Source organism: Artemia franciscana, unplaced genomic scaffold (genome assembly GCF_032884065.1).
Source record: "Artemia franciscana unplaced genomic scaffold, ASM3288406v1 PGA_scaffold_38, whole genome shotgun sequence".
NCBI classification, from domain to species: Eukaryota; Metazoa; Arthropoda; class Branchiopoda; order Anostraca; family Artemiidae; genus Artemia; species Artemia franciscana.
In genome coordinates, this window is record NW_027062676.1 from 549,749 (window position 1) to 572,890 (window position 23,142).

At 36.2% G+C, this 23,142-nt stretch overlaps 1 protein-coding gene across 1 annotated transcript; it reads left to right on the top strand.

Annotated features, from left to right (window-relative positions):
* Nucleotides 1-270: 270 nt before the first annotated feature.
* LOC136041812 (cysteine dioxygenase type 1-like) lies at nucleotides 271-22,779 on the top strand. Its single transcript, XM_065726576.1, has 5 exons — nucleotides 271-501; nucleotides 13,515-13,632; nucleotides 15,098-15,242; nucleotides 19,519-19,688; nucleotides 22,579-22,779. Exons 1-5 carry the CDS (start codon nucleotides 326-328, stop codon nucleotides 22,582-22,584), a joined length of 615 nt encoding a protein of 204 aa, XP_065582648.1. The 5' UTR covers nucleotides 271-325; the 3' UTR covers nucleotides 22,585-22,779.
* Nucleotides 22,780-23,142: the final 363 nt, after the last annotated feature.

The following is a 23,142-nucleotide window of genomic DNA, read 5'->3' on the forward strand; positions in this document are numbered from 1 at the left end:
GTCCAGTTTTTACTTAAAATACCCTTAGAACATAAACCAGCCAGGTAGGATTCTCTATACATTATTTGGTTGGATATAAACTAACCCTACCCTATAAAATAGCCTGGCTATAAAAAAATTAGCGAATCTAGGAATTCAAGCGAAATACAGTTCCGAAAAATTCTTATTGCTCAATGATTATTAAAATCAAGCTAAACCGGTTGTTTTGACGTAGTTAAGTAAGACCTCGCCCATTCAGGAGCCAATAGAAAAGCGCCATTTAATCTTTTGCTTTGACCATGCTCTATTCCATTTTTTCTCTTTTAGTTAGACGTTCAGCTGAAATATGTGCGGAAAGAAATTAATGGCACCCAAGGTAAACTCTCTTGATGAACTTATTCAAGAGGTGCATGCCGCATTTGAAGGTGATACAGTTGATGTAGACTATGTTGAAGATTTGATGACAAATTATAGAAGTAACCCTGCTGACTGGAAAAAGTTTGCCAAATTTGATCGTTACAGGTAGCCTATATGTTTCTTAGTTAGATTAATCCTAGGCTAATTTGATCAAAAATTGTAGCATAAGAGATACTTTTGGCGGTAGAGGCCTAGAAGTGGGAGTCTTGAGAAGGAAACGTGTTATGGAAACAAGGTAAATGTATAGTTTCGTTGCAAGTGCTCTGCTGGAAAACAGCATAGTTTCCAGTTTAGAGCAATTAGAAATTGCTAATTCTAGAACCGCATCCATTTTTGGCTTCCTAAGATCCCCCTTCAACAAACAAAAAATGTGTAAGGTGGGAAGAGCAAATTTACTTCAATTAAGATCCAGAAAGGGGGTTTCAAATTTCTACCTCCACTGCTTTCGATTGGTAAGGCTTTAAGAATTATGTGATAGAAACTCTGTTGTCATTTATCCTAAACTTGTATAATTATCTTCAAGTATTCAGTTTTATTAGCGTAGGCCTATTTTACAAAAGGGCATAAGCATGGAATCAGAGGCGTTATTTCGTCAAAATCCTGGGGGAAAGGGGTCAAAATTGGAGCCGATTTTTCCAAATCAAGTGAAAATGACAGTTAAAACTGATAAATGAGCCATATAGCGCCCTAAAGATTATTATAACAAAGAAAATCGTTTCGTATTATATTGAACACACTCTCGTTCTTCATCTGTTGCAAAAATCGGTTCCTCTTTGTGCATACAGAGAATTAGCTTAGCCTGGGTGAGATAAACTACTACGCAGGTATATTTTAATTAAAAGTTTAAATTATAGAGTTCGTTATGCTAGGTATTTAATATAATACTTTCTGGGCGGCCTGATTTCTATTATTCTCTACTATTTTTTTCATAATTTTTTGACTAAAGTATTATATTTTCATCACATTTTGGTATATTTCATTATGAGTAACCTAATTTTACTTCTTGAGTGTGGTCAATAGAATGCGCAAGTACCGAAAACTGATCCATTTCTGTGGATGCTTGACTTATGCAGGGTCATCTCAGTTTTGACTATATTTTAAAGAAACTAAATTTCATCCGGGGGGGGGGGCAAACTGAGGTATGTGTGGGGCATACCAAATGAGATCTAGGCCTAAGATTTTTACCAAAACTAAAAAAAAAATGGAAGATAATGATCTATTTTGGAGGCTCTCCTCAGAAGGAAACATTTGAATAAAATCGAAGTATTAGGCCTGCCATTAGGTCGTTTATTTTATGTTCTTTCCAAATATCATATTTGCGTTCCTGGTAGATAGAAATGAGATCTCATAACCGACAGAAGCACAAGGTGAACACACTACTTGATTCTTTTTTATGGCACTTGGTATTAACCAAGTGACATATAGCAATCGCAAATTCTGTCGGTCTGTTGGTCCCGGTTTTGCTACTTTAGGCACTTCCAGGTAAACTAGGACGATAAAATTTGGCAGGCGTATCAGGGACCGGACCAGATTAAATTATAAATCTTTTTTTCCGATTTGACCTTCTGGGGGGGGGGAGTGGGGGGCCCGTTAATTCGGAAAAAATAGAAAAATTGAAGTATTTTTAACTTACGAACGGTTGATCAGATCTTACTGAAATTTGATGTTTGGAGGGATATCGTGTCTCAGAGCTGTTATTTTAAATCCCGACCGGATCTGGTGACATTCGGGGGGGAGTTGGGAGGGGGAAACCTAAAATCTTGGAAAACACTTAGAGTGGAGGGATCGGGATGAAACTTGGTGGGGAAAATAAGCACAAGTCCTAAATACATGATTGACATAACCCGAACGGATCCGCTCTCTTTGGGGTAGTTGGGGGGTGGGCCTTAATTCTGAAAAATAAAAAAAATGAGGTATTTTTAACTTAAGAATGGGTGATCGGATCTCAATGAAATTTGATATTTAGAAGGATATCGTGTCTCAAAGCTCTTATTTTAAATTCCGACCGGATCTGTTGACATTGGGGGGAGTTTGGGTGGGGGAACTTAAAATCATGGAAAACGCTTAGATTGGAGGGATCGGGATGAAACTCGGTGGGAAAAATAAACAGAAGCCTTAGATACATGATTTGCATAATTGGAACGGATCCGCTCTATTGGGGGGGGGGAGGTAATTGTGAAAAAATAGAAAATGGCGTATTTTTAATTTAAGAAGGAGTGATCGGATCTTCATGAAACTTGATATTTAGAAGGTAACTCAGATCTCTTATTTTAAATCTCAACCGGATCCAGCGTCATTGGGGAGGGGGGCAGTTGGGGGGACCGGAAATTTTGGAAAATACTTAAAGCGGAGAGATCAGGATGAAACTGGATGGGAAGAATAAAAACCACTCTAAAATACTTGACTGACATAACCGGACCGGATCTGCTCTCTTTGGTGGAGTTGGGGAAGGGGGGTAATTTGGTAAAATGAGGTATTTGTAACTTACGAAAGGGTGACCAGATCTTACTGAAATTTGATATTTAGAAGGATCTTGTGCTTTAAAGCTCTAATTTTAAATTCTGACCAGATCCTGTGACAATGGGGGGAGCTGGAGGGGGAAACCGGAGCTCTTGGAAAACGTGAAAACTGGGGTATTTTTACCTTACGAATAGGTGATTGGATCTTAATGAAATTTGACATTTAGAAGGAACTCATGTCTCAGAGCTCCTATTTCAAATCCCGACCAGATGTTTTGACATTGGGGGATTTGGAGGGAGAAATCTTGGAAAACACTGAGTGGAGGAATCGGGATGAAGCTTGGTGGATAGAATTAGCAAATGTCATTGATACGTGATTGAGGTAACCTTACCGGAATCGCTCTATTTGGGGGAGTTGGGGGGAGGGGTTCAGTGATTTGGCGAGTTTGGTGCTTCTGGACGTGCTAGGACGATGAAAATTGGTAGGCGTGTCAGGGAGCTTCACAAATTGACTTGATAAAGTCGTTTTCCCAGATTCGACAGTGGGAAAAATAAGCACAAGTCCTAGATGCATGATTGACATAACCGGAACGGATCCGCTCTCTTTGGGGTAGTTTGGGGGGGGGGGTGGTTAATTCTGAAAAATTAGAAAAAAACGAGGTATTTTTAACTTACGAACAGGTGATCGGATCTCAATGAAATTTGATAGTTAGAAGGATATTGTGTCTCAGAGCTATTTTGTTAAATCCCAAACGGATCTGGTGACACTGGGGGGGAGTTGGGAGGGGGAAACCTAAAACTTGGAAAACACTTAGAGTGGAGGGATCGGGATAAAACTTGGTGGGAAAAATATGCACAAATCCTAGATACATGATTGACATAACCGGAACGGATCTGCTCTCTTTGGGGTAGTTGAGGGGGGGGGGGTAATTCTGAAAAATTAGAAAAATTGAGGTATTTTTAACTAACGAACGGGTGATAGGATCTCAATGAAATTTGATATTTAGAAGGATATCGTATCTCAAAGCTCTTATTTTAAATCCCGACCGGATCTGATGACATTAGGGGGAGTTGGGGTGGGGAACCTTAAATCATGGAAAACGCTTAGATTGGAGGGATCGGGGTGAAACCTGGTGGGACAAATAAGCAGAAGTCTTAGATACGTTATTTACATAATTGGAACGGATCTGCTCTATTGGGGCGGGGTATTCTGAAATATTAGAAAAAATGACATATTTTTAACTTACGAAGGAGTGATCAGATTTTTATGAAACTTCATATACCTCTAACTCAGATTTCTTAGTTTAAATCTCAACCGGATCCAACGTAATTGGGGGGCAGTTGGGGGGACTGGAAACCTTAGAAAATACTTAAAGCGGTGAGATCAGGATGAAACTGGATGGGAAGAATAAAAACCTGTCTAAGATACGTGACTGACATAACCGGACCGGATCTTCTCTCTTTGGTGGAGTTGGGGGGGGGGGTAATTTTGAAAATTGAGGTATTTGTAACTTAAGAAAGGGTGACCAGAGCATATTGAAACTTGATATTTAGAAGGATCTTGTGCTTTAAAGCTCTAATTTTAAATTCCGACCAGATTTTGTGACGTTGGGGGGATTTTTATCTTACGAATAGGTGATCGGATCTTAATGAAATTTGATGTTTAGAAGGAATTCATGTCTCAGAGTTCTTATTTCATATCCCGACCAGATATTTTGACATTGGGAGGAGTTGGAGGGGGAAACCCTGGAAAACACTTGGAGTCGAGGAATCGGGATGAAGCTTGGTGGATAGAATAAGCAAATGTCCTTGCTACGTGATTGACGGAACCGTACTGGATTCGCTCTCTTTGGGGGAGTAGGGGGGAGGGGTTCATTGATTTGGCGAGTTTGGTGCTTCTGGACGTGTTAGGACGATGAAAATTGGTCGGTGTGTCAGGGAGCTGCACAAATTGACATGATAAAGTCGTCTTTCCAGATTTGACCATCTAGGGGGCTAAAGGGAGAGGAAAAATTAGAAAAAATTAGGTATTGATAACTGAGGAATGGGTGATCAGATCTTTTTAATTCTGATATTTAGAAGAACATCGTGACTCAGAGCTCTTATTTTAAATCCTTGCCAGCATTAAGCCTCTTATTTTCCTTTTAAATCAATCTATTGATTCATAGAATTTTGTTAGAGCTCATACCATATGATCTCTTGGCTCTTAGCTCTTGTTTATGTTCTTTCCATATGTAATAATCAATCCACTTACAAATACATCCCCCCATGATGGTCCCATATATACAGCTTCCCTAGGTTGCAGGTGCCCGGGAAAAAATTAAATACAGGACCCCCTGTCCGACTCAAATGTAATTAAAATCAGCTGCCCCGGTTGCCCCTTGTAATATAAAATATATATTAACAACGTATTTCACTATTACTTGCAATCCCATTTAGTCATGCGTGGTAGCTTTTATATTAAACTGGTTATCTTCTCAGTCTGGAATTTAAATCTCTCTCTGGGATTGAGTACGTAATCTGTCGAAATATTATTTGAAGATAACTTTAAAAGTAGAAATTAATATAAGGAAAAATGATCCTGCATGATGATCAGAATGATCAGAAGCATCCTGCATGTTACAAAGGAAGAGTTTAATTGGGTACTTGTGTCTTATAGCCTCCACACTCGGGTTCTGTCGAGAAGTAAAGTTTGATTAATGCTAATGAAATAAAATATGATGAAAATATAGTACTATATCGGCAAAATTATAAGCAAAACTACAACTTAGAAATATGCGCCCAAAATGCAGAATTGTCATTAAGAATCGCGTTAAAATGAGCTCTGCCTTCTACCGTTACTGCTGGCCGCCACATATACTCTGCTAAGTATAATTTTAAATGATGGCAAGATGTGCCTTGGTGTCGTCTGTTCCTCCACTTAGCGGAACCTCTCTAATTTTTCTAATTCACATTCTCTCTAATTTTTGGGTAGGTCTGCTGGTTTCTGGGTCGATAAAAAATTTTTGGTGCGTAGCAGTAATACTTATCGAAAGAGCATAAAGTCATGCTGTTTCCATTGACGCACTAGCTGTTTTGGGCAACACCTCCCTTATCTTGGAAAAGTTTAATTGCCTCTTCTTCAGTCCTTGGCAAATCCCAAATTGTCATTTTAACATCCATGGTCAGACACTATTTCCTATCAATACAGATCGCAAACTGAATTAATTCCAACCCGTGGTCTGAAATACCGGCTATTTCATTAGCATTGACCAAACTTAAAATCCCGACAGAACATGAGTTCGGTAGCTATAAGACACTAGTACCTATGATTGCTTTTAGTATTTTATTTCTATTTTATATAATTTTTTTTTGGGTTGTATATGGGTAATCAAGGTGAGGGGTGCATTTGTGAGTGAAAATTATCTATTTGTAAAGAACATCAAGTAATGGAGTATAGTGTTCACTTTGTCCTTATGCCGGTTGTGGAATGTACAGCCTATTTTTACTGCATTTCTGAAAATTTGACTTACCCCCCCCCCTTCTCAATAGATTTTTATCCAAGTAAGTAATGCAGCATTGGGCTATTTCAGTCCTTATCGGTGGTGATATATATATATATATATATATATATATATATATATATATATATATATATATATATATATATATATATATATATATATATATATATATATATATATATATATATATATATATATATATATAAAAATAAGTTGTCTGTCTGTCTGTGGATCAGATGACGTCATGTTTCTGTGTTGACTGACGTCATGAAATTAGGAATATAAATGACGACCGGGACACAGGGACACAACTACAACGGGGACGCCGGGGGCACAGGCGGGATATATAAATGACGACCGGGACACAGGGATTGTTCGAATAGAAATTACAGACCGGGACACCGGGACACAAATGACGACCGGGACACCGGGACACAGGGAATATAAATGACGACCGGGACACTCAAAGAGAAATTACAAACTGGGACACAGGGACTCAAATGACGACCGGGACACAGGGAATATAAATGATGACCGGGACACAGGGACACATCATTAGAATAATGAGGTATAGATCTGAATACGGATTGTTTTTCCCATGGACAATTATATGTTGCATGTTCAAGAGTCGGTAAACCTGACAATCTATTTATATGCAGAGACAATGGGACAGCGAAGAATGTTGTATATTCGCATGTTTTACGTAGTTAAAAACATATATTTATATCTATCTCTATTCACAGGTGGGACACAGGGACACAACTACAATGGCGCGCAACTAATATGGCGCGTAAGGACTTACGCGCGCGGGGGGGGCTTGAGGGGCACGAAGCGCCCCCACAAACTAGGTGTTGGGGTGGCGCGAAGCGCCACCCCAACACCCCAACAGCTAGTATATATATATATATATATATATATATATATATATATATATATATATATATATATATATATATATATATATATATATATATATATATATATATATATATATATATATATATATATGTAACTGAAAGGGAACATTGCAACGACGAAGTTCTTTGTTAGCAAGAAATTCATGAACAGACCATCATGTTAAGTTTGGTGGTCGTACTTATTTCTTAATCATTTCAATCGTATTTTGTAACTAAGAATTATTTGAACTAATAATAGTTGGTTCAAATAGTTATTAGGGCTGTATCTAGGACCATCTGAGGGGAAAGGGGCTGGTTGCATTGTCAGTAACACGAATATGGTAATTAATTCAAAAGAGAAAACAATCAGAAATCTAATGGTTGTACTTAATTTATGAAGGTGTTTCCTTCTATGAAGCCGCCAATCTAGAATGTTTCCCAATGACGATCTTACTTTATAATGTATAATGTGTTTCTATTAAGCTAATTATCATGTTTCTTGTCATTGTTATACATCTTTGAAAGTAATTTCGAATACAGTAGTAATTTTATCCAGCAGTTCTATCTTATTCATTCAGGTGAAACTGGACTTCACCTGATCAAGAAAGGAAGCAAGAAAACCGGGTTACAAAGAAGACATGACGTATCGCAGTATTCAAGTAGCTCAGTAGCTTTGTATGACAATGCTAAGCGATAATTTGGCTAATCGATATATTGATATGCCGGTATTTTCACTTTCGATAAATCGAAACTGATATTTTGGATGAGTTTTTTGCTCAGATTAACTCTTGGTTTTGCCAGATTTCAATAGCAAAATTTTGTGGTAATCTGAAAGTGTGAACTGTTCGTATCTAGTATATATTTATTATGCTTGTAAATTGTGTATTGTATCTCTAAGCTGTTGAGATACTCTTCCCTGTACCGTGTTTAATTAGAACTTGTACTTTTTACCGTTGTTATCCAGAGTCCTTCGTCTGTGTTGGCATTTTTTAGTGTCAATTAAAAGTTGTCAATAATCAATATTTTTCTTCTCTTCAAGCTCATGGGACCGTCTCTCTAGTTTGACTACCAATAGTAAAGTACTACCAATGTTTGTTAATTACACCATCGACTTACCCCATTTCCCCCCTCACACCATCTAGGGCAGTTATCCACCTCTACTTCCATACCTCAGAGTGGACCCAACGCGGTTACCTCACCCTGTGTGCCTCACCCCATTTAATGGTCATAACACTTTCTATTTTGCTACCGCTGGTGGCAATAACCCGTCTACTTCACCACAATTTTCATTAAAGAGTATTTTGCCTATTTTTTTTTTCAATACTTCGAGCAATATAAAATGAAACAAAACATAAAAATTTCTATTACGTAAATGAATATGAAAAAAAAACACATCTTTGAAATTACTCGGGCTCAGGATAAAGAAAAATGAATTACTGGCTGTTAAAAAAGGTTACATGTCAATGTTTTTCATGAGGGTCGGCTCCACACACTAGCTTAATTACATTTTGGCTGAATCCCAGGGTCTGTCACTGTGCTTTGATTTACTGATACAGATTCAACAGTAAGCAAGGTTTTGCTACTTTACTTTCGACTCAGAGAAGATCGTCCGGGATGGTTTATTTCTTCAGACGTGGCGGAAAGTATGTGACAATGGTGACAGGTATGAGCTGACCATGGCTTACAGACTTAGAGTCTATGAGTCAATGAATTGACTACTTTATTTTCTTTTTCTCGGCCATTTTTGATATGATTTTGTATGCTGCTACTACTACTAACAATTCACTGCAGCACCCAACCGCTGGAGGCCAGCAATTCTATTTACGCTCCCCTCCATCCCAATTATCCTTAATTAGCTCCTTATGATATCCTCCATCTCAGTCAGGGGCGACCTTCTTGTCGATATTGGCACAAGAACGATAACGACAACGAGAATCTTTGGCAATCTTTCATCCACGGGACATTTCCTGATCATTTCAGCCTTTCTTTTAATTTAACCCTAGAGAGCAGGATTGAACCGAATTCTTGCACATAAATCTTTCCCTTTAATAATTCTTGTAAGTGCCTCCTCCTTTCCACTAAATCAAATTCTGTGGCAAAGTGCGACATTTTTATTATGGCTATGTACAATCTAGGCAGTAATATAATCCTACACAAGACTTGAACAGTTATTGTCTATTTACAATATCATTCTGCCGAGGTACTTTTCCAATACCATTAAGGTAAATGCATAGGGTATCTTTCACCTCAACAGTATAGTTATTTGTCCCAAGCCTTCTTACTCTTTCCCATGTATCAGTTGGGGCTGGGACATTTCTCCACTGGCCATTGTCCTCATCACCTTGATCCACACCTCCAACATTAATATACCTTGCAGTAGTCACTGTCACTCCATCCCTAACTCTCAGGAAATTATGCAAGCAAACACTTGATATCACTATCAGGTTCACTTTTTCAAGTGAAGCATGAATTGGTGTAAAAAAGATCTGCTACTTGTGGGTAAGGATGCCAAAGCAGTTTTCAATTATTCTTCTGGCTCGCGATAATCTATAATTAAATACCTGTTTTGTTGGTCCAAATATTGTCCAGGATAAGGCCTCTTGATGTAGCTTTTTCAGGGAAAAGCTTCATCCCTCACAATAAAGTCCCCCCACGTCATCCCCATGATGGTGCTCATGCATCAAAGACGTGTGGGTTCTCCCGTCTGCTAAGTAATGAATTGTAACACACAGTCGTTCAGCGGGAGATATGCGTTTTCTTGTATTCGTTGTAGTCTTTTCCTATTTATTGAATACCTTGCCAAGAAGGTAATTCCAACTTTCTGTAGTCATTCTGATATAATTGGCAAACAAAATCACATCAGTTGAGATGATTAGGTCTTTCATCAGGTTATGAGCTGGGCCCTGAACTATCCTCTTTGAAACATAAAAAATCTGCCTAACCTACACACTTCTTTTGTTTTTCTCGTTTTCTTTCTCTTATTCAAAAGAAGCAACTGCAGGTTTAAAAGTAGTAATAGCTCTTCTTTCATCTTGTCCTGGAAATGAAAAAAGATAAGCTAGGGTTGGTTTAATGCCTAAAGCCTGAGATTTTCCAGAAATATGATCAACTAGCTTCAATGGTTTCATTAGAAAAAGGAAAGGGCAATAAACCAGATAACTATTTGAGATTTTTGCCAGGATTTTTGGCACCACTGCCAACTTCACAAGAAAATAGGAAAAACCAGAGAATCTTGATATGCAAGATCCTGAAAACAGAATATGTAATAAGCCCTTATGTCTCATTAAACTGTACTCACATCCCAAGCTCCTTATTTCTTCAAGACGTTTTCTCCGAAATATGGATAGCTTCAGAAATTTGAATAGTTTGCTGTTCAAATCGCACATAAAGTACAAGGCTCATATGAGCGGTGAAAACTCTACGGAAACACACTTTGCAAACGACTTTACGAACTTTATGAACACCATCCAAAAATATAAGTTTATACCAGCAGCGACATCTTTTTCCAAACATGACAAACATTTCATAGCACGTAATTAGAATCTGAGCATATATGTTAGAGCCTTAGATAGACTCTGAGCATATACGTTAGAGCCTTAGATAGACTCTGAGGATGTACGCCAGAGCCAAAGTTTCAGTTGCTACTTGGTTTTCCATTGGAAATATTTGTCATTGCACATGTACAAAGATGGGGTCATGAATCTTGTGGGGTTCTAGATCTGTGTCAAATATTTTCACTTGGGAGCTTAAGACTATTCGCTACGGTATATTACCATTACTAAGCCTTTTTGTATACCTCTCCTCTCGTATTTCATGGGTTACTCCTTATATGGTGTGCCAGGACCTTGTTTCTAAGACTAGACATACGCGTTTTCATGTTTCCAAGAGGCACTAGCACAATTTTTGTCAATGTTTCTTATGCCTTCACACATCATCTTTATTGTAGTTATGAGAATAAGCAAATTTATTTTGCCACCCATTTATAAGACATTAATCTGTCTAGGAGGTATATTGTATTATATTTTGTTTTTTAAAACATGTAAATATTCCCCGCATAGAATTTTCCAGACACCTTCAGGAAAGAGCTCGTTTGTGAATTTTCCCAGGTTAGGAGAAATATCCATTGCGAGTACCTAGACTCCCTGGTTACAAATAAGTATTTCTTTGAAATTGTTTGCGAATATTGTTTTGGGAAACATATGCCACATGTTTACAAATAAACACTTTCTTGGAAAAAGAGAGCTTACAGTCTCTTGTGTATGTTTAATGCTTAGGTAAGGCTGGTAAACAGTGTCACACAAGCTATTGACTCTTACAACTGAAATATGGAGAAGCCTATTGAATAGGACCTTAAAAAATATGGCATTTTTATATTTTTAGGATCAACCTCCTCCAGAGGAAAAGGGGTATATAATTCATCTGCTGACCCTGTTTAAGGCAATTCTTCTGGAACCAGCCGTATTAATTCATCTGCACTTCCAACTAGCCTATTGAATTTAGACCCAGCAACCAGTATTTATTCTATGATGCAGAGTTTGAGCTATTGTTTTTTTTTTTAAGTTTTCTGTTGTACCATACCCCTCCCCTCAAGACCAAATTTGGGATGCGGTTTTGCCTATGGGCCTGATTGTACTTGTGGTGATTTTAAGAGGCATTTATTAACACTTACAAGAAATGCCTATGTCGCTAAACTACTGAAGAAAAAGAGTAGCCCCAATGGGCATGATCGTAGCAATGGAGACTTGGAGGACCATCTAGTGAAACCTGCAAAAGATTTCTCCATCGCTAAACTACTAAAGAAAATACGAGTAGTGCTTTTGGGCCTGACCGTACTAATGGTGACGAATGTGAGGGGCATCTAGTAACGCCTGCAAGAAATTCCTCCACCGTTAAACTACTAAAGAAGAAAAATTCGCATATTTGGGCCTGATCATAGTTTTGGTGACTTTGGGAAGAATCTAATAATATCTTATAGAAATGCCTTCGTCATTAAAACACTAAAGAAGAAAAGAGTAGCACCTAGTGTGTCGGTTTGTAGTTGTTGAGGCATATTACTGATTACAGAACATTTCTGATGTCGACCAAAGATCACCTGGTGTTCTCTGGATTACGGGGAAGCCATATGACAATACCATCCCTCCAATATCACCTTCCATCGTCTGGAATACAGGAGGGCCATAGGACTCAGGATTTGAAATTACCATAGAACCTAGTCGCAGTGTTATGTCTATTAACAGCTGCTAGAAATTTGTCAGGCATGTTTGGACGGTCGGACGTGTTAGGCTATGACAAAGGGTTTTACATTACGACTTACATTGTCCCTTATGAAATTAACGGGCTACTATGACCAATTTGATGAATAGCCCGCCCCCTTTGTTGTTTGTAGAAAGCATTATTGTCTTGCTACTCAGAGGTCACTGTCTCGGCCACTGTGCATGAATATAGACAATACAATCATTCCCTGTCTCAACCATTAGACAAAGCAGGACCGAGATGCAAGTGCTTTTGGAGAACATTTATACAAGTAGAAACATGAGCGACATTAGATTTTTTCACGGGTAGACAAGTCAGATTTCTCTTGAACGGGAAACTTGGCTTCATCTTTGCAACACTAACTTTTAAAGAATCTAATTCTAAAGCAAGTTATTCCAATACCTATATAAAAACCGGTAATTACTAGTGTAATGTTATTATTAGATGTTTTTCGAAATTACAAATTGGTCGTAATGTTGGTTTCAAACTATCAAGTTGCTTTCAAAGTCTCGAGTTGATTTCAAAGGCATTTTGAGACAGTTTGTGCCAAAATACGTGTTCCAGGGTAATACACACTAGACCGCTGATGGCAGATTAAACTTGAGGAGTTGATTGTACGCGCCGATAATGCAGTTCCCAAAAATTACTGAGTTTGATTTTACTGTACGTTTACAGTTTTTACTGCCCAGTTTTTAAGTCAAAATACTATCCTATACACCTCGAAGAAACGCCCGTTAAAAAAAGTCAAATGTGTCTCGCACGTTAAAGCTGGTTATCTTAACTTTCCAAATCCTGATCTTTATTTCCGTCCGCGGTTTTTGAAATAACGATAACTTGGATCGATCAGTATTAGTATGAATGTTATGGGTATGGGACTCCGCTTGCTTGAACTATGATCAAGCTGTTACTTTTTTACATTATCGAGTTTCATAAATCATAGTTGATATCCACATTACATCGATACAGCTCGTTGAAACATTTACTATTTGTTAGTGTTCTTATTTCAGATATACGAGGAACTTGGTAGATGAAGGAAATGGAAAATTCAATCTTATGCTGCTTTGTTGGGGAGAGGGTCAAAGTTCAAGCGTTCATGACCATTCAAACTCTCATTGTTTTATGAAGGTACGAATTTAAGATATTCATTCTGGGCTCTTTGAGCTTAGTTCAGATGGTTTGGAGGTTCATTCTTCCTTTCATGTTTCCGGGAAGAATGGGAGAATCCAATCAAAACAGTTTTTCCGATTTTCTTCAATCTTGTGCATTAGGATAGATTAATGAAACTTAGAAGCATAAAATTTTACCAAAGAAAGACGGAAAAAATGGGAGAATGAATAGATTAAGCCCTTAATTAACTGTGACTCAAAATAATAATTGCTGACACGCTGGAACGCTTTCTAAGAAATGTTTAGTTTTTCTTTATTCCTCCCCCCCAGAATAATGTTTGGTTTTTCCATCCCTTCCAGTAAATTTTTAAGATGAAGGTTATTTTCAATGGCTAATACAAGGAAGCATTACTGAACCTGCGTTTCTCTTCCCAAGCACTAATGTAACATAAACGAACAATAAATGCAGAAGAAACAAAAACGTTAATGACACAAGAAGGGCTTTCAATTAGGAAAATTAAACCAATCAGAGAAAATTCTGCAAAATATATGACAAATTCGTTCAAGCAAAAAAAAAAAGATCCCCTGGTCAATCCAAACATATCCAACATACGTTTATGTTATGTTTATACACAATTATGTTATGTTATGTTTATACAAATATATAAAAACTTATGTTTGAAATTGATAGAAATCGGAAACACAGCTTGTGCAACGTTCCGTCTGTCAGCGACATGATTAAACATACTTTATTTGATATATTGCTTTGATTCTATGTGTATTCAATATTTATATTTATTCTATGTTTATATACGTAAATTTGTTGTACGTAATTCACCTGGCATATAAATTTCGGAAGTAGCATAGGTAGAATGAGGACTAAGAGAACTTTAAAGGGATTGTTTAGCCTGTTTTGTAATATTCTCAACGAGGATATCGCATTTAAGATTCTGTAAGCAAGATTCCATTGAAGTGAGGGAGTGGGGAGTTGGGGGAGGGGTAAAAAGAAGGAGAGCTATTCAGTAAATTAAAGGTGAGAACTGATTCTGTGGTACAATATCTTTAGTTTTGAGAATGGCGTTAGAATTTTAGTTGTTGCTCGGGGTGATGGAACTGGATGGTTTATGTGTTTTCGTCGAGAATCATGAGTGCAAATAGCGATGTGGTGTCGCCTTGAGGAGGCGTGCCTTTCAAGGAAAATAGCATAACAAAACGGCACAGCGTTACGCAGGGTTTTGATCAATTGATAATTGTTCCTTTGTTTGTTTTGGTGGGCTTTTTGGGGGATGAATAACCTTTTATATATCTTAACTAAATCCGCCCTCTTTACTAATAATAGTATCTAGATAAGTTGAGCTGTCCATTTGATTGTTACCCGATATCACCTCTTCTTCACTTCATCTCATTGTCGTTTCCTTTTCTTAGAGCACTCTTAATAACTACTCCCTTCTTTATAGAATTAGTTTGACGTTTCTTCATTACAGATACTTGATGGTAAACTAATAGAAACAAGATATGATTGGCCAGAAAACACACAACTATCGCAGGAAGTAGATAACTCCGATGTAACAGAGATGCAGTTGAAGGATAGAACTATCCTTGAAACAGAGGGTGTTTGCTATATTAACGGTATGTCACTCTAAAAAAGTGAAGCCCTTTGAAAATCAACTTCATTTAGAGATGTCTATGGGAATGTATACATAGGATGTATGATTATCCATATGACCTTTTTGTCTACATGTCCATATGACCTTTTAGTGTTCAATTTTAGCTACTGTGCTATTACTCTACTTTTATATGTATTGCATACTACGCGTGGGTGATATGAAAGCAAAGAGCTCAATAGCCTTCATACTGTGGCCCTCAAAACCTATTATAAAAAGGATTTTTTTTTATTGTAAGCTTTTACAAAGAGAGTATAGAGACGATCTTTTTGATCTAATCTTTTTACGAGGGTACTTGCAAAACTAACTTGTATACTTAGATATAAAATCAAACGGTAACACTGTTTGCTTCAATCAAGATTTTTTAGTAGGCCCCTTTTAATTCTGAATTAGATTTATGCCTTATGTTCAAAAAAAAAAACGTCAGATAATGCTCATGGCTCCAAGACTACTAACATTTTGTAGCTCCCATGGAATTTTCCAATTTCCTCGGAGCACTTCTTTTCATAATTTTTGTTAATTTTATTTTGTCTCAAGAGCGACAAATTTTTTACCGACGGAAGTGAGTATGATAGTATCTTTAGGATTTAAAACGAAATTTCAATGCACTGGCTTTTTGTATTCTGAGTTAGAAACCACTAAAATTCCTAACATTTAAAGAAACTAAAGAAGTGGACATGTGATTCCTTGTGTCCCGTGGGCAGCTGTAAAATAACGTCTTTGGCTGTAATAATACAACACATAAAACAAAATGAAAATATTCGAAAAAAAGTATACTTGTATATTCACATTCAGAAGTTTTTACCATATAAAACACTGCACAGAACACAAAGAGAAAATCGAAAGGAACTGTATAGTTATTGTGCTGAAACAAATCCAATATGATAACTCTAACCTCACCCCTGATCCAGTAAGATGATAAAACCATTCGTTTAATATAATACCTATGCTGTTTATCAAAACTTGGGGTATAAAAGCAGTCTGAGTAGTAGTTTCGTTAGGTGAGTGAAGCTTTCAGGAATGAATCTGCAGCCCAAACTAGACCTAAACTATCTAATTTTTGATGAAATAAGACAAAATTGGATATTTTTTTAGCTGTTTCAGTTGCTTGAATTATTGTTAAGCTCGTCCATGAAAAGTTATATTTAGGGTCCTCATATTCATTCAGTTTGTTATCCACCGGACTTTGTTTTCCTTTTAAAGTTTTTCTGACTTCTGCTAGATTCTGACATTGGTTTTGAGCTAGCAATTCCTCCAATTATTGTTTTCAAAATCGAAGGTATTAATTTTTATAAAAATTTCCGAAAAAAGGTTTTCAAAAAAAAATAATGAGTTATGTCGAGGTTTCAGACGAATTCAAATAAACTGCTGTAATAGTTCAAGCTGAAAATTACAAAAAATTACTACAAAGAGAAGTTTGGCTACCCCCTCCCTCTATTGGCCAACCTTCTGAAGTATATTACATCATTTACGTTTCATTGAGAACTAAATGTACTTTGAATAGCGTACTTTAATATATTCTATTATTATATATTCTCTGAGGCCAACCTGACTTTTATACATAATAATGATAGATGGTAATAAGCTTACCCAAGCTATGGATGTCAGGTGATTGATTTCTCTTCTAGCGATAATTTCGACAGGACCTGTGCCTGTCATCTTCAGGTTAAATTCAAATTTCTTGCCAGAAAAAAATTCAAGAAGTGCCTGCAACCACAATATTCTCCATCAAGGGCATCTTTTTATTTTTATTTTTTTTTAAGGACAACTAATTTCGTCCATGTTTTCTTTTTAAGTCAATTCGTTTCTAAAAACCGAAAGATCTATTTTGTAAACAAAAATTTTTAAGTTAAGGAATCAAGTTAGTCCCAATAAGGCGATTGCTTCTGTTATTTTGGTTTTATTTGAGCTGTGACCTTATAGGGGGTGGGGATAAATTTTTTAGCTTGTATAGAAATTGTCAAGTAATGAAGTACTATTTTATATAGTGTCCATTTATTAAAGTGTACCCGCAAATCAAACCGCAACTCCAATGATATGCAAAACAATGTACTTTAAGCCAAATACAGTAACTCTTCATCAAAGAAAGATAAATAGATATGTGCGATGGGTGAAATCTTTCATATTAAAGCTTTTTAAATTCCTCTGTGTGGATCAATGCTCACGTGCTTACATATTCCGTGCGTAAAAAGTACTGACAAGAGAGGAGGGAGTTAACAACTCTACATCTCTTTCTAATCTGTTTAAAGCTTCAATTTTTATTCTTTTTCATAAAGTTCTTACTTTAAATAACTTTTTGCTACCCCATTTAAGGACCTCCCGATTTTTCGTTTGCCCTGAATGGATTATCAGCATGGGTGACTTTTGAGAACCCATCATATTTCAGTCGTAAAATGTGACGTGATCATCATAAACTTTCTTCTATTGCGCCCTTAGAAAGTGTAATAAAAAAAAAATGTTCCGCGCAGCTTGTTGTGTAATATTAAGCAATGTAAAGAATCTAAAACTATCATTAGACATCTCTTCTACAAAATGTCCGCCATGTTTAAGACTGACGACATCCTATATTTAGTTCCAATACTTTTCTTCAATCCTCCCTAATTGTTTTATTCATTTCAGCATGAAGGTTTGATCAATGCTTCCCCCCTTTTTTTAAGGAAGCTAGGAATACTCCTTTCTGCTTTTCCCAGCTGTCATTTTCTTAATCCTTTAGTTACAGTATATCTAGTCTTATAGTAAGATCATTGGAAGTAATTTCCTTCCAAGTAGATAAATCAAGCTAATCCCTCTGTAATTACTACACTCACTCTTATAAGAACGTTAATAGAAGAGTTTTAATCGAAGTTTTGTTACATAGAAGTTACTTCTCTTTTTTTAAATCATATCCATAATTTTTAGTCGTACTATCTCGTACTTCGTTACCACCGGGTTTCAACAAGCCATTTGCCATATTATGCGAACTGATCCCTTATTATTTTTCAATTTCTTCAGTACTGTTTCTAATTCCTCATTAAATATTTCTTCCTTTATTTCTCACTGTAAAAAATTGTCTCATTATTTTCTCACGTTGACGTTTTCTCACGTTAATCGAATGTTCAGGCCCCAGTCGAATTTTATCTGTAATGGGTCCGAAGTCACCGCCTCTCCATTTTTTAATATATGTCAATACAAAATCTTACTGTTTTGCTATCATGCCGTATCTAAGAAGTCCTAAGTAATTTTACCCGAGGACTATAATTACTACACTCACTCATACCAACTGTTTTTTGCAATAGAATCTAATTAAATTTTTTCTATGCCCCTAGGTAGCCTATTTTACCTCTTACTTTATACAAAAACTTATTTACCTTAGTATCAGCACCTAAGAAACTTTATTATGGCTGAATAAGTTCTAAAAATCTTCTGTAAATCTCTCCTTGACATTTATTTTCTTACAAATTGATGCCTCCTCTTATCTTTAACCGAGACAAGTTATTTCCGTTAATTTAACTGAATTACCTGTCTCCTCTTAGTTCCTTAACACGCCCTTAGAGTATTTTGCTATTTTGAGGTCTGACTGCATCTTGCAACTGCTCAGTAGTTTCATCCATTGCCTCCATTGTATTTCCTTAATTCATATTCCCACTTTCCATTTATTCGCATTGGATCCATCGCTCAGAAGCGTGCTATGCAAAATCTTTCTCTCTTCTCCAAAAATTTAGCTTTGCAGCTAATATTCCTAGCTCCTTTTTTAACGTACCTCCTTGTATATATTCTGCTAAATTGTACTCGCGTACCATTTTCATAATATCATTCCATCCATTTTCTACATTAAAAAATTATAGACTCCAGTTTCATATCCAACTGTTCTTGGAATGCTCCGTTTAGATTTTCATCCTGAACTAATATGGTCATTACTTCATGGACAGTGGTTATTTTTGGTGAATATCAGCTAAGGTTAACCCTGGAAAATACTAGTATGACCTAGTCTAGAGGGATGAATGTCAATTATTTGTGTAATCTTTGAAACTTTCAACCATTTATGCATCCAAATTTAATGATTAAGTCACAATTTCATAATTATAATCGATAAGCTGGAGTAAAAATTCTACAAGCCCCGAACTTTTGTCCAAGGTCATAGCTGTCTAATGTTTACTGTATTTAGTTTCTTTTTTAATCCAAAACTTTGGGTACTTTCTAAAAAAAATTCCTGGTAAGTGCGTATATTTAGTATGATAATATACATCGTTTTGCTTTTTTAGATTCTTTGGGATTACACAGGGTTGAAAACCCAAGCCACACAGATCCAGCAGTCAGTCTTCATTTGTACTGTCCCCCTTATGATCAATGCCACATGTTTGATGAAAGAACTGGCCGAAAGACATCGTGTAAAATAACTTTCTGGAGCCGGTATGGCGAAAAATGCAGAAATGTAAGTTTATTTACTTCCTATGAAATCCAAATCTATGAAAGACAGATTTCGCGGAGACAGTGAAAAAAAGAAAATAAACAAAGCAAGTTGAAAAATAAGAATAGTAAACCTCATATTCCGAGATTATAGGAACTGCTACTACACCTGCGATATGTAAGCCAAAGCTGTGGAGCAAAACTAGCGACCATGTCCATCGGACACTGAAATCACAGTGTCCGATTTCAACACAAACACTGTGAAGCTGCAACAAAGGCCGTACCTGTTAATTTTTAAGAAGTTTATTTGAGTTCTTACATGATAGCATATGATAGAAGTTCTACATGATAGCATCGAGATATTAATGATAAGAAGTTAGCTCTTCCCTCACTGAGGTCAGATCGAGCAAAGACTCCTAGTCCAACAGTTTATTATGTTTGCCAGGTTTTATTGAGTAAATTTTGCCTGATGAAATGCTTTAGTAATTCACCCAAGCCCAGAAATGGTTAGATATAGTACAAAATCTTACTTCTTGCAAATTTGGCTTGGACCCAACCACCCTTCTAGAAGATATACTCACAACAAGGATTTATATCCTTTCCTTCCTTAATTCTCCCCCAGAGAGGTTGAACGAATTTTTGGACTCTTATGACGCGTAACTTAGGAATTAAATATTACCTCTGATTAAATTTAGTTGGTATCCACTCACTTGTTCTGATAGATACCCTGACTAGAATTTGTGTGTTCCAACCCCTGCAGAAATCAGATATGCTCCAGACTCTCAAAAAAAAGTTAGGATATTTACTACCGCATCTTATTGTGTTTCGTTGAGATTGAACAACATCCTCTTGTAGATTCCTTGACCGAAAGCTAAAAAGTCCGTCCTCCCTCTTCAGCAGATCATTTTTGCGGTCCAACTTGGGCCCCAAAAAGACTTATGGAGGACATTTTACACATTTTAAGCGCTTTCGGGGAAGAGCCAGTCAAACCATTATCAATTGAGCTGGGGATTGAAGGTGTACAGTCCCCTCATATTGTTTAATTTCTGTTCCACCATAAAATTTAATACTTTTAAATAGCTTTTTCAACGCTATTTCAGTATCATGTAAATTCAGATTTTTTCCTTTCTATTCAGTTTCTCAATTTCGTTCTGTTTTAACGTATATCAGGCAGCTTAACTATCTTGGTTTAATAGATGCATGAGTGAACATGGTTTGCGAAAATGTATAGAGATTTCAAAATTGAATATTTCAAGAATTAACAAATACTTTTACTTTTGATAAATATTTTGTGTTGTATATCAATCTATAGCCAAATGCAGGATCTTTAAAACTATTACACAAACCTTATTAACAATTATCGTAAAACTACTTTTTGACTTAATTACTTTGACATAACACTCTTACTTAGCATGGTCGCCAGTGTAGAGGGAACTAGTTGACAGCACCGCCAGTCTTCTCCAGGGCTAGTGATGGTCCTCGTCTGGGTTAAAATAATAAAACGTCGGTAAAGGAGCTTAAGCCGTAGAAAAGATTAAAATCTAAAGTTTCTTAAGGGGCGTTTTATTTTTCGAATAATTACTATGCAAAAGGTAAAAGGTGAAAAAGGTATGCAAAAGGTAAAAGGTGAAAAGAGCCAGAAAAAAAACAATTTTGTTTGTACTAAATCAAGTAAAGAGCGACGTTAAATTTTAAACTGAACGTGAAATTTTTCATTCCATATATGAGGAGAGCTTCCACTCTCTATTCTTCACTGTTTGTGCTAAATCTTAGCTTGTAGTCCATTGAGCCTACGACTTTCTATAATATTTTTATACTATAATATAAAGCTCTTTAAGCTCCCTCATAGTTAGGATAACCTCCTGAGTCCTGACAGACTTTTGCTGGCTGACTTTGAAGAAATTTGAATTACACTACAAGCTTGTTTGTTTTTTAATTGAAAAGATTTTAACAGAATTTGAGTTGTGTACGGGGTGGGGGTAGGTATCCAACCAGCTGGGCTGTGGGTTTTGGCTATTGAATTTATTTCTACATCGACAGTCATAAGATAAAGAACTAAACTCAATATATTCCATTTTTGTCGTTATTTATTATTTTTCATTTTTTAATAAAGAGTGAGGTAATCGTACATATCATTACAATGAGGTGGTAGGGATGTTTCACACAGCAACTTTCTTTTACTTGTCACAAGCGTGTAAACAGCATTTCACTTAATCTTTTGAAATAGCATCAAATCTTGTCAAGTGCTTGCCATACACTGTTTTGTCTTGTAAACAATTAACTATTGTTTTACAATAAGTTGAGTATTTTTTGCTAATGCTTTAAGAGCAAATGGTCAAATAAAAGACAAATAAATCAAATAAATAAAATGGTCAATAAGTTGCTTATTTTTTCACAGCACCCCAAGAATGGAAGTATTAATTTATTTGTACTTGCTTTAAACGACAGGATTCGTAGTTTAAAGGTTCTGAAAAGTAATTGGTAAATTAAAAATTCCAATTCCCATCTGGCTATTTTTTATATTTTTTTATTTTATTTTTTTGTACTCTAAAATTCTATCAGTTACTTACTATTAAAATCTTCATTTCAAGTTTTTTTTTCTCTTTATATAATTACATCCATATTCTTAGCTTAAACCTAGCACATCTGTTGTGTTTTAGTTTAACTGAAACCAGTTCTATAAAATATTTATTTTTAGCTAAACGAAAGCACAAATTTAGGTATGACCCTGTCTCCTAGAGCTTTTACGAAATTAGTGCTTATCTGTGCATTATTCTTAACTCAGCCAGTTTTAAATAGTGCCCAGAAAATTTTCTCTAAGAAACACATTTTACCGCATTTCTCCTCTCCTCAATTTTTTATCGTAAACTATTGATTTCCAATATGTGAACTAAATTGGTTCTATTTACTTTCAGGTTTAATTGCACATCAAATGGTGAAGGAAAAGTAATGTGGTCCAACTTTGTGATATATACTCTCTTAATATTTTTAAATCAAACATTTCCGTTTTTATACAAAGGCTATATTTCAGGGATGTACATAGATTTAGTGCTTTTTATTTAAAGTACCTGGTTTGGCTACATCTTTTATTTAAATAAATTTTAATATTATCTTAATTATTTCTATTAATAAATTTAATTATTAAGGAAGCCCCCATCCTATACAGAATAAGTTCTGCTAATTTTGTGTTTTAATGTTACTCTTTACTTTCGTAATAACAGCGCAGACCAAAAATATTCCGAGAAATCAAGAGGAATTAAATATCAGTTTTTACCTCCACACCGTCCGTGCCCCTTTCTTAGAACTAATTAGGTATTTACCTGAAGACTCAATGAGAGTCGGGAGTTGTTTGCATTAATATGCACCCTTTGAGGCATCTGCCCCCTACAAAGTTTATACGACCACCCTTCCCATAAAAACCTAATATCTTAACAATAGAGGGCTAGCATAGCTTACAGCCCTTAACTCGGGGGATGGGA